Genomic DNA, 12,810 nt, shown 5'->3' on the forward strand with positions numbered 1-12,810 from the left:
TTCTCCCCTTGTAAAGCAAAGTTGAGGGAGAGTTTGATTTAGTTTAGGGAAAAGGGTAAAAAAGATTCCTCTATTTTGTTTTAATGGCTAAAAATATCTTTCCATACAATTTTAGGTTATTTATGCCACTGCCATTATTAAAGTAAACAAATATACCCTTCATTTGACAAAAAATCCCAAATTGATTCAAATAACCCGATTTCATAAAATATAACCTACTCCCATATTTTAGCCATTTCGACCCGCCTCCTAAAATAACCAAGTCTTCCTTCTCTCATATTTTCTTCTCCAGCAACTCGGGCGAACTCCATCTCCGACCAACCACTTCTCCCATTCCCTTTCCCACCACCGACGGCTGCCGCCACATCTCCACTACCCGTTATCGCTACTGCAAAGCAAAACTAAAACACCATTGATTTAGTTGGAAAAACTGTAGGTAGGCCTCACTAGCACGTTCCATGAACCCTCAACTCATTGACACCTTGGCTGTCTTAATCTTTTATGGCAAGGGTTGTTGCTAACAAGAAAATCATTTCTCTCTATTAACAGAAAATCCCTTCTCTCTAGCTATTAACCTGATTTCTCTTCTTTTTTTTAGGCTAAAATTATAACGGAGGATATTTTTAGCCATTAAAATAAAGTAGAGGAATATTTTTGACCCTTTTTCCTTTAGTTTATGTCCAGATACCATGATTTTTTTTTCCAGAAAACGTTTTCACTTTATTTAGAAATTAATGCTTGGCCATGAAAATTCTAAATACAACTAAAACACCAAAAAACGTATTTTCGCTTTTTTCACTTTCAATGTGTTCAAAACAACCGTTCTTGCGAAAACTATTGTAGACAATAAAATTCGCGTCGAGAAAATAATAATCAAGACAACAAAATATCGCAACAATCTTTGTATTTGATTTCAGAATATGAGTGTTACAATCTCTATGATTCCTCTGATTCGTCTTTTCAACAATAAATTCAAGGGCTTTTGAGCTTGATCTTGAACTTGATGTATTTAATTTTGACTTGGACTTGAATTCAAGGGCTTTTGAGCTTGATCTTGAATCTGCGTCTTGATCTCTAGGACTTCTAGAGAAATACTTGAATGCTTTTAGCTTGTAGAGAAATCTGCAGCGTTTGATCCACGAGCTCTCTCTTGCTTCTTGTTAGAACTTCTGTCATTTTTCTGAATTATGAGACTCCTATTTATAGTTGTAGGATGGAGGAGTTGTGATAAGGACAGACTTCTTTCGACCAATCAGATTTAAGCTGACATGTCGATATTTGATTGGCCGGAACATGTCACTTATACACGTGGCGCATCTTCATTGGCCTTTGATTTGACTGGGCATGCTGGATCATTTTGACACGTGGCACGATCCTATTGGCTTCTTTGTTTGACTTGGCGTGCCACGTCATTTGACATGTGGTGCCAATTTGAGCCTCTAGGATGAGATGACATATTGGGCTTGTCAAAGTGGGCTAGCCCAATGCATTTGGATTGTTTTAATTAAATCCATATTTGTTGGATTTATATAATAAATCCAACTATATTAGCCCACAACATTCATTTATTTGAACTAATATATTTTGAATATAATTCGCATTTCTTGTGAATTTAAAATTAATAAAATTTTGTTATCCACAACTATAACCAAATACAACTTTATTTTCACCTCCAACTCCATTATACCAAATAAAAAGTGAAAAATATTTTATTTTCATGGCCAAAACCGCTAAATTAGCAATACTTTTGGATAATTGGGATTCTTATGCAAAATCTCTAAAAAAAAATAGTAGGGCAATATTCTTACCTCTTCTGAGACAAGTGAGGATGGCTCAGTGGTTAAGCATCTCCACCTACGACCGATAGGTCCTGGGTTCGAGTCACACTGGAGGGGAAGCGTGGAAACACTATAAATCCTCCTAAATGGGCGGAAAAAAAAAAAAAAAAAACCTCTTCTGAACCTTATGTGAACCAAAAATATAATAAACCCTTTCCCCAAACACCACCATCTCAAAACAATTCACAGTAGCCGTCACCTATTCCATAATGCAAAACAAAACTCAACAACAATGGCTTCCCCAATAATGGCGAAAATCAATGAAGACAAAGTACTTAAAGCAGTAAACGCTCTTCTCAAATGGAAAAAATTTCAATCCAGTAAAACCCAAAACTCACAATCATATCAAGAAGATGAAGAAGAAACACAATTAATAGATGATAATTTCAATTACCTTCAATTAACTCTCAAGAAAATCCCACCAAAAGAACTCACTAACCCTCACAAAATCACCCTTTTTCACCCCATTTCAACATTCTCCAATATTTGTCTCATCATTAATGACAATCCCAAAAAACCCCACAACTCAAAATCCAAATCTTGATGGACCCCACATCTCAAGAACCAATGTTGATGTTGAAACAGCTCAAAAAAAGATCAAATCTTTAGAAATACCAATTACAAAAGTTTTGAAGTTATCCAAGTTGAAAGCTGAATATAATTCTTTTGAGGCTAAAAGGGATTTGTATGAGTCATATGAACTGTTTTTAGCTGATAAAACAGTGGCTAATTTGCTTCGTGGTTTATTAGGGAAGCAATTTTATAAAAAGAAAAGGAAAGTACCTGTGCCTGTTGATTTAAGAGGGAATAGTAATTGGAAAGAGGAGATAGAAAGAGCGTTTTCGTCGACTTTGTTGTGTTTAGGGAATGGGACTTGTAGTGTTTTGAAAGTTGGGAGAAATGGGATGGAAAGTGGTGAAGTTATGGAGAATGTTTTAGCTGCTATTGATGGTGTTGTTGAATTTGTTCCAAAAAAATTGAGTGGTGTTAGAGCTTTTCATTTGAAGTTTTCGGATTCATTAGCATTGCCTATTTATGAAAGCTTTGCCTGATCAAAGAGAGAACACTGAGAAGAAAAAGAAGTAGAGAAAGTGAGATCTTGGCTCTTCAAAAGATTTTTCCAGCTAGAAGTCAGAAGTAGGCGCGATCATAATCAAATGTTATATTTGTGGTAAATTGGGATGAAGTGTGTTCCATTTTTATTCTTATTACTAGGTAGTGAATACAACAATGTAGTTCTTTTTCCTTTTGCTGTCCTTTTATTGTCTGGTTTGATCCAGTGTTGTTTCAAGTGGGAAATTCTAGTGTTATATTTCTTGGTAGCTTATCAATGTAGTCGCTTCAATTTATGATAAAAGTAAGAGCAATCAAATATTTTTTTGTGGTAAATTTGGATGAAATGTTTCCATTTTTATTCTTACTAGGCAGCGAATACAACAATGTGTTCTTTTTCCTTTTATTGTCTGATTTGATCTAGTGTTGTTTCAAGCGGGAGATTCTAATGTTATATTTCTTGGTAACTTATCAGTGTAGTGGTTCAATTTATGATAAAAGTGAGAGCAATCAAATGTTATTTTTTGTGGTAAAGTTGGATGAAGTGTTTCCATTTTTATTCTTAGTAGGCAGTGAATACAGCGATTGTGTTCTTTTTCCTTTTGCTTTCCTTTTATTTGTCTGATTTGATCTAGTGTTGTTTCAAGTGGGAAATTCTAATGTTATATTTCTTGGTAGCTTATCTGTGTAATCGGTTCAATTTATGATAAAAGTGAAGGTTTTAATCATCATGTGCTCAAAAGGCCAGTTGCTTCATGCGACAATTTTGCTCTAACATCTTGAGCAGTCATAAACTACTGTTTTACAATACTAGAAGCATAGATAATTTTGCTTTTGGATTCTGCCAAGGACAACTATCTGATGTTTTACAATATTTTATACGTAGATTGTGTATGTGCCTGTTTTACCAGAGTCATAAATGCTAAGCAATGCCAGCACTGAGTATTATTCTCTTTCATTATCCAGCGTACCAAGCTTTTTCTGCTATTACCTGTGGTGATTCCCACTGATAACATGTAAAACGCGCAAGTACTTATCTAAATAAACAAATACTAAGCTTTTGTAATGCTACGTATACCCGAAAGAGAAGTAAGGAAACTCAAAATTTTCAGCCATTACTTTAAGATGCATAGTTTGCTAAAGAGTGCCTACTTGAGCTTTGCTTATATGCTGGTATTGAGCTCGAATCAAATATTTGTGGACGGTGATTCCAGTAACAGTGGTTCTCCTCGTGTTCTTTTGTAGTTTGATCTGCTTGTTGCTAGATTGTTTGTTTAGGTGATCATCATAACTCCGCTCATTAAATCAGCCGCTCCCAAGCTCGGACTAAAAAGGGGGGAAGGTGTTAGTAAGCAATTACTTTTGTCTGTTACCATCTCAAATTCTACAATATCAAAGGCTATCTTTGCGGGTATGTTTCATTATGCCAAGTAAATTACATGAGCATTGTAGAAAACATAGATCGACTTCAACGACGCTTGAAGAAATTGCTGCCAATATATGTGTACAAAAGATATCCTAAATTGACCAAATTACTAAATATAATTCTCAAAAGAAGCTTAAATAGTAACATATTATAGACTAACGAAAGTACACTACAATAGCATAAGAGAATTAAATAAAGACTAGGGGAAATCTACTCATAAAAAAGATAATGAATGTCCACTGGAATGACAAAACAACAATAAATCCCTAATCCTTTTCTATTTTGATTTTCTTATAAATTATTGAATGAGGGTCTTCTTTGTCTCCACAATTCCTTGTTTTCTTCGCGTGTTTTTTCTGCACCTCTATTGCTTCTTCCTCAATTTCAATTGCAGCAATAGTTCCAACTTCATGCATCTCTTCAGCAATTAAGCTCCTCTTGACACCATTGGCTTGAGTTCACTTGTCAACTTTGACCAAAAAAAGTAAACTCTTTATTCTTACTCAAGATCATCTTATAGTAAAACTCTGATTCTTCTTTCTGTAGTAGCATAAGAACAAATTAGCTAACATTATTTTGCTAATAAGAAGCACAAAAATATCCAAATAGCTATCACGTATACTATAGATAAAATGGAAATATGAGATTACCTATTTAGAGATTGATTGGATGTATTCGTTAACATCACAACCTAGCAAGTACCTTGCAGCGTCAAAAAGTGTAACATTGCTATGTCATTCACCATCGAACACCTCAATTTTTAAACGATATCTACAAATAATGTATAAAAAAGTTAATAACTTATTTAATATCAAGAGATATCTTGGTCACTACCTAGTGTAATCCCACAATAGTGGGGTCTGGGGAGGGTAAGATGTACGCAGCCTTACCCCTACCTGGGTAGGGAGGCTGTTTCCGATTGACCCTCGGCAACCCTCCTCCTTTATCCGGGCTTGGGACCGGCAATGTGAGCGAGCTCACACAGGCGGAGTTAATATCAAGAGATATAAAAAATGTAAAAAAGCTTTCACATATTTACCTTTCCTCGTAATCGACGGTTTCTGACCTCCAATTGCTACAATTTGCAATTTTATTTTCAATATTGACTATCTTATAGCATTTCTTGCAAGAAGAATACCATGGCTCATCTTTGTCTATAATCACTGTTACTCGTGCATTAAATCTACAATATAAATCCTACATATTTATTTTATTAGATATAACCCATCCAAAACAAGTATATCATTCTGAAATATTGTACAAAATGTACCTTCATAGTTGCATACGAACCATTTATGATATCTTTGATCTTCACTTCTTTGGCTTCTCTAATCATCTTAGCTGGCATTAATGTAATATCTTTATTTTGCGCTTTCAAACAATCATGCCTGTAATGAAGTATGAAATTTATTGGATTATCAAGTATTTTATAACTAAACCGTAAGTAGTAACATTTTGGGTGAACAAATAATATCATATATTACCAATTTTGCAACTTGTTTGCTTTTGAAATGTCGGGTTGATCAACACACTACTAATATGAGTGGTAGATATCCTCACAACACACAAAATAAAGTTTAGTAAAGATGTAATATAAAGAATTAATTGTGAACGTAAAAAGAGTTTTCGATATATTACCTTGATACGTCGACCCTTTCACATCACAAAATGCTACGACGGGTTTTGTATCTATCAGTTTTTGTAGTATTTCCCCATCTTTTTCAGCTAGCTCACCCCACAAGGTCACAGTTCTACGATCATACCTAAAAGTATCAATTGGATTATGTATTAGTTGCAGGAAATAAGCAAACATTCTTATATGCTTGCAGCTAAAAACACACAATCACTAATAGTAGTTGGTTATTTCTTTCAAACTGGTTTATATGCTTGGAGCAACAAAAACACAATCACTAATAGGATACTTAAGAGTCTCTAAGTCCTAAGTTTTAGCAGAGAGATCCAAGGTTTGTATTGCTGATTCAACTAGTGGTTAGCACTTAGCAACTTGCTTTGCTGATTCAGCTAGTCCTAAGTTTGGATCATAACTGCGGACTGGAAATGCAACTTGTTTCAATCTTGCCATTATAATAGGATAATGTCTATATTGGAAGCATAGAACCATTTGTCAAGTCATTCCTATTCTGATTTTTTGAAAGCTGGTCAAACTTTGCTTTTGTGAGATGTTTGCTTGTATTTCGGTTTCAACATTCACTATAGTTCTTATCGTAGAGATGTAGTTGCCGGGGGGATTGGGTTTCGACCTAGCCTCTCATCCTTCTTTTTGCAAAATGTTTAGCACGACTAAGAGCACTTCAGTTTCAGGATTTATTATATAGAGTAATTTTTTTAAAATTCAGCTACCAGGACGATGTCAATGCTCCTGGTATTTGAACTTAAATAGATCAGTGTCTAATGCCAATACAATTTTTTTTGATAAGGGTATCTAATGTCAATACAATATTTCAGGCTTATGCCAAGCTAGAATAACCTCAGCATGTTAAGGAATCCTACCAGGCAGATCTTCTTACTTTAATTTATATTCTAGCCTGGTATCAATTTCTTCATTATGAAACACCACGTTTAAGGATCATTACTTACACTAAAAATTTCTCTCCATCTACCTGCTGTTACTTGTGCGTATACATGAGATATTATCATGTTTTGATTCCATACCACTGAATATCTTAACACATTATTTGAGTAATTTAAGAAACTATTCAAACTAAAAATCCGATAACTGTGCTTCATGAGATATTGTATCAGATATCTAGTATAATCCTCCTCCTATTGTTAGTAAAGTATCCCTATTTTTTAAAATTTTATTTGACAGGATGCAGTCTCACCAACTGGAGGAAGCAGGTCCATCATTGATGTTCATCACAGAAGAAATTATTTCTTTATCCCACAGAATAAAGTTGGTCAGGACATTTTCATAAGAGTTACAGAAATCAGGGTACTACCTAGCATAATTAAAATGCCCTCTAGAGATTTCAAACCAATTAGAGTACCTGTTGTGAAGAATATGCTGGATTCACACCTTTTTTTTTTCTTGAGTTTTTTTTTCTTTTTTCTTGAAACTATATCTGGATTCACACTTGAAAGGAAGTCTCTTCGTAAAAGGCAATACAATGGTGACAATAATCATAGCAGCCGCAGAGGTATATTTTTCAGATAAAGGGAATCAAAAGCTGTAACGACATACCAATATAAATGCCTTTCTCTACCCGATTCTCTTCTTCTCATTCCTCCGCTTGACACTTCCTTCATTGGGATTGTTTGGACTTATAGGGGTTCACCGGGGGTATATTTTACCCATGCATATGGACCTAAATTCCAAAAGAAAAAAAAGCTTCTAACTTCTTTTCATTCTGTCACAATCCAAAAGTCAATAAAAATCACAGTGGAAAATATTTTTAGGGAAAATGTTTTCCTTTTCTAATGCGTGGTTAGAAATGCCCAAATCCGAAAATGGAATAAAACCTTAAACCCTAGGTTGCAAATCAACCAGGTAGGGGTGTGTGATTGGATCTTCACGATATATCACTAGTTATCCAGCAGACTTGTGACAGAAAAAGACTAGTTATCCAGCAGAAGGCAACCCGTATTTCAATGGATGCAAATGATAAAACAAATTCATGTGAGTTTTATCTAAATGCAGAAAATCATGACATGTGAGTTATTCCACAATTAGTGCAAGGCAAGCCAAGTTTTTAAGTTCACAACAATGTCAAAAAATGTTCCGATTCCAGACTTATATTCAGTATTTCTTTGTCTCATAAAGTCGACAATCATAAAACTAAACACTTTACTGTTGAATATAATAGCGAATAAGATAATTACACCTCTCAACCTATCTGAATATGTTAACCCAATGACATCATTTTGTACAATTAGTAACAAAGAGAATGCTACGTCGTTCCTTTACTGTTAAACACCTTTCTACATAAAGGATGAAAAGGCTTCAATGGAAAAAAACCATCAGTTTCTTTCAATGAACTGACATTCAGTAATTCTACTCATTCCTTTTTGTCCCTCATTTTCACTTCCTTCCTGGGAGGGTGGGGCCTGGAGGGCCAGACTGAGACTAGTGTGGCAGAATATGTTATTAAATTATAAACCAGATAAAAAATGCAGGCCTAACGGAGGTTCCCAGCTAAACAACGCACATTCTTACACTAGAAGTGGCAGAATAGAGAAGGAACCAGGTACTAGATTGGTCAAGACTTAAAAAGACCCTTACCTCAGTTAAGAGTTCAGTCTCATCCACAGAATGAAGACACACCGACACAATCCATCCACACACCCCTTCTGCCTACCTCCACCCCCGCCAACCCGCTCCACATCCACACCACCCCACTTACCCCACCACCCATACACCTACCCCCCACGACAAGAAGATACACTCCGAATTAACAAAACTTCATAGTGTTTTGCTTTGAATATATGCAAATGCTCTTAAAATGACAATTTTCAACTTACGTACCAAACACAAGAAAAACGAGCTAGGAAAATCATTTATTTTCTTGGAAAAAATTTTCCCTCATACCAAACACACCATCTATGTAAAAGACATTCATCCATACCAAAAACACCAAAAAATAAATAAATCATAATCTGCATAATGAATGCCCAAATCTGAAAATGACATAAAACCTTAAACCCTAGTCCAAAACCCTAGGTTCCAATTAACTGAAAAGAGTGCTTATAATTAGAAAATGAAGATTTGCATAATGAAATGCCCAAATTTGAAAATGGCATAAAATTTCAAAACCCTAGGTTGCAAATCAAGTATAAAATAGGAAAATGAAGATTAACCCGGAGGTCTTCTACATTTAGGTTTGTTACCGAGGAGGGGGGAGGGGTAGGGGGTTGCAATGTATCAACCTTATATATAAGGTGTTTATACGGATACGGGCTAAACCTGGTAACAAACTCAAAATATGGGCTATGTGGCGTAAATATTTTCTCTTAGTAGACATAGAGCGTAATTTTCCCTAAATTCGTCTATACCAACAACAGCCAAAAATACTCAAATGTTGTAAGTCAAATTCGTCTATACCAACAACACCCAATAACTAATCTGCAGGTCTCAAAATAGCTCTTTTACGTTTAGGTTTGTTACTCGGTCTTCTCTTTGGTGACCGAGTATCAGTTAGGCTGTGATGGTGGAATCCGTGGAACCCTAAATCGGAAATTGTTACGTTTAGTTTTGTTACTCCGGAGCAAAAGCGGATAGGGGTCGGGTCGGGTTATATTTAAGCTGGGCTGGATCTATGGACCAATTTGGGCTGAAATGGGAATTAAACGGCCAATTTGGGCGATTGTCCTTTTTCGGGGAGTGGTCTTTAATTTTTGGCCCTCAAATTGGTTGTCTCTAATTTTTGTCCTTAGCTAAAAATCCCATGGTTTTGGATTCAAATCCCTGCTCAGTCAAAAATTTTAAAAAAAATTGCAACATTGAGTTTGGATTCACAAGGTAGAGTTTTGCTACGTTCAGGCATAAGGCAAACTCTACTTCAAGCAAAAAAATTTTTTTTTTTGCTCAGTTGGAATTTTACAAAATTTAAAGGCCTAAATTTTTCCTGAATAGGCCTAGATTTGGGTTGGGTTTGGGTCGGATCGGGTCTTTTTACCATGTGGACTGAGAAAAAAAAAGTCCATGTGGATTAAATTAAAGGAAGAGGGTCAAAAATGCCCTCTACTTTGGTACAAGCTAAAAATATCCTCCGAATTAATTTTGGGTCAAAGATACCCCTCCCTCTTTAAAGTTTTCAAATATGCCCCCGTATTAACGAAAATCCACAACATAACCCGATTTTCAAAATGAACATGTGGTTTGTGGAAAAAAATAAAATGAAAGGCCACATTTTCAAAATGGACAAAGATGCAAGCTAAGCGAAATGAACATTCTTAAAAATATCCAAATTTCCTGTTACGTGATTAAAGTTTAGAAAATCGAAACATGAACATGTGGTTTATGGGAAAAAAGAAAATGAAAGGTCACATTTTCAAAATGGACAAAGATGCAAGCTAAGCGAACGGAACATTCTTAAAAATATCCAAATTTCCTGTTACGTGATTAAAATTTAGAAAATCGAAACATGAACATGTGGTTTATGGGAAAAAAGAAAATGAAAGGTCACATTTTCAAAATAGACAAAGATGCAAGCTAAGCGAAAGGTACATTTTTAAAAATATTCAAATTTCCAGTTATGTGATTAAAGTTTAGAAAATCGAAACATGAATACGTGGTTTGTGGAAAAAAAGAAAATGAAAGGTCACATTTTCAAAATAGACAAACATGCAAGCTAATTGAAAGGTACCAAAAATATCCAAATTTCCAGTTATGTGATTAAAGTTTAGAAAATCAAAACATGAACATGTGGTTTATGGGAAAAAGGAAAATGAAAGGTCATATTTTAAAAATGGACAAAGATGAAAGCTAAGCGAAAGGTACATTTTTAAATATATCCAAATTTCCAGTTATGTGATTAAAGTTTAGAAAATCGAAACATGAACATGTGGTTTGTGGAAAAAAAGAAAATGAAAGGTCACATTTTCAAAATAGACAATATTGCGGTATAATATCTTGATATTATTTGATATTATTTGGTAGCATATTTGTAGGGAGATAATTATCATATATTAGTTAGTTTCCTTGTTTCACTAATTACCATATATTTTAGTTAGTTTCCTTGTTTCACTAGGATCTCAGTTTTCTTGTTTCACTAGGGTTCAAGATTATATCCTATATATATTCTCTCTTGGTGAATGAATGGCACAAGTCAAGATTGTATAGTTTCTACATGGTATCAGAGCCACACGGTTTTTTCTTCTCTTCATCGTAAATTTCCATGGCCGGTGACGTCGTACCTCCTCCACCACCACCCAAAATTGAGTCTAATTCTCCCTATTTTCTCGGTCCTCAAGATCGACCCGGGGACTATATCACGCCTGCTCGTTTCAAGGGCGACAATTTTGATGAATGGACAGCCGAAATACAAACGGCGTTGGAGGCACGACGTAAATTTGAGTTCTTGGACGGCACTATCACTGAACCGCAACCTCCTTGTACAAAGTCCGATTGGACTGCAATTAACGCAATGTTAATCTCTTGGATCACAAATACCATTGATGCTGATGTCAAATCTTCATTGTCAAAATTTAGGGAGGTAAAACCCTTTTGGGATCACCTTAAAAGGAGGTTCGCGCAGACAATGGACCACGAGTTCAACAGCTTTGGTCTTCCTGGCTAAATGTGAACAGACCAAAACCATGTCAGTGTCCGTATATTACGGAAAATTACATGCTCTATGGCAAGAATTGGATCATCATGAGCCCCTGATTTCTTGTACTTGTTGCTCCGTCACACATTTCAACATCTTCACAATTGACAGACATTTTTACCAAAGCTCTCGGCAAAACTCAGTTTGACTTCTTGCTTTCCAAGTTGGGCATTTTTTATTTCCATGCTCCAACTTGAGGGGTATTGCGGTATAATATCTTGATATTATTTGATATTATTTGGTAGCATATTTGTAGGGAGATATGATCTTAGTTTCCTTGATTCACTAGGATCTCAGTTTTCCTTGTTTCACTAGGGTTCAAGATTATATCCTACATATATTCTCTCTTGGTGAATGAATGTCACAAGTCAAGATTGCATAGTTTCTATAGACAAAGATGCAAGCTAAGCGAGAGGTACATTTTTAAAAATATCCAAATTTCCAGTTATGTGATTAAAGTTTAGAAAATCGAAACATGAACATGTGGTTTGTGGAAAAAAAGAAAATGAAAGGTCACATTTTCAAAATAGACAAAGATGCAAGCTAAGAGAAAGGTACCAAAAATATCCAAATTTCCAGTTATGTGATTAAAGTTTAGAAAATCAAAATATGAACATGTGGTTTATGGAAAAAAGGAAAATGAAAAGTCATATTTTCAAAATGGACAAAGATGCAAGCTAAGCGAAAGGTACATTTTTAAATATATTCAAATTTCCAGTTATGTGATTAAAGTTTAGAAAATCGAAACATGATCATGTGGTTTGAGGAAAAAAAGAAAATGAAAGGTCACATTTTCAAAATGGACAAAGATGCAAGCTAAACGAAAGGTACATTTTTAAATATATCCAAATTTTCAGTTATGTGATTAAAGTTTAGAAAATCGAAATATGAACATGTGGTTTGTGAAAAAAAAAATGAAAGGTCACATTTTCAAAGGGGATAAAGATGCAAGCTAAGCGAAAGATACACTTTTGAAAATATCCAAATTTCCAGTGGTCCTTCGCTAGGCCTTCAAAAAAAGTGGCTGAATATGCCCTTTTTAAAAACTTTTCTTTTGATATAGTGGAAAAAACAAACTAAATAAGTAGGCATTTGGTCGTGAAAACTAAATATTTTTCACCTTATTTGGAATTTTGAAATTGGAGTTGTGTTTGGTTATAGTTTTTGCGAAGAATATTTGATCATTTGAATTTACTGTAAGTTAAAA

General features: G+C 34.9%; 1 protein-coding gene and 1 long non-coding RNA gene across 7 annotated transcripts; one reads left to right on the plus strand and one right to left on the minus strand.

The window, feature by feature from the left end:
* The first annotated feature begins 2,338 nt into the window (after nucleotides 1-2,338).
* LOC132613411 (uncharacterized) lies at nucleotides 2,339-2,890 on the plus strand. Its single transcript, XM_060327428.1, has one exon. It carries the CDS (start codon nucleotides 2,339-2,341, stop codon nucleotides 2,888-2,890), a length of 552 nt encoding a protein of 183 aa, XP_060183411.1.
* Nucleotides 2,891-4,418: 1,528 nt separating this feature from the next.
* Nucleotides 4,419-9,511, minus strand: LOC132615629 (uncharacterized). Of its 6 annotated transcripts, none has more exons than XR_009572770.1 (7): nucleotides 8,558-9,511; nucleotides 7,520-7,643; nucleotides 5,956-6,080; nucleotides 5,588-5,705; nucleotides 5,357-5,514; nucleotides 4,968-5,088; nucleotides 4,419-4,786 (listed from the first exon to the last, which is right to left on the minus strand). It is a non-coding gene; the product is annotated as an uncharacterized LOC132615629 (long non-coding RNA). The 6 variants fall into 6 exon arrangements; XR_009572773.1 differs by lacking the exon at nucleotides 5,357-5,514 and adding an exon at nucleotides 5,802-5,872; XR_009572772.1 differs by lacking the exon at nucleotides 5,357-5,514 and having other exon boundaries at nucleotides 4,419-4,857.
* Between the last annotated feature and the right edge of the window lie 3,299 nt (nucleotides 9,512-12,810).

This window comes from Lycium barbarum, chromosome 10 (genome assembly GCF_019175385.1).
Source record: "Lycium barbarum isolate Lr01 chromosome 10, ASM1917538v2, whole genome shotgun sequence".
NCBI classification, from domain to species: Eukaryota; Viridiplantae; Streptophyta; class Magnoliopsida; order Solanales; family Solanaceae; genus Lycium; species Lycium barbarum.

What these genes read in the sequence shown, in the direction of transcription:
- LOC132613411 (XM_060327428.1), top strand. Translation starts at nt 2,339, where the DNA reads ATGACAATCCCAAAAAACCCCACAACTCAAAATCCAAATCTTGATGGA.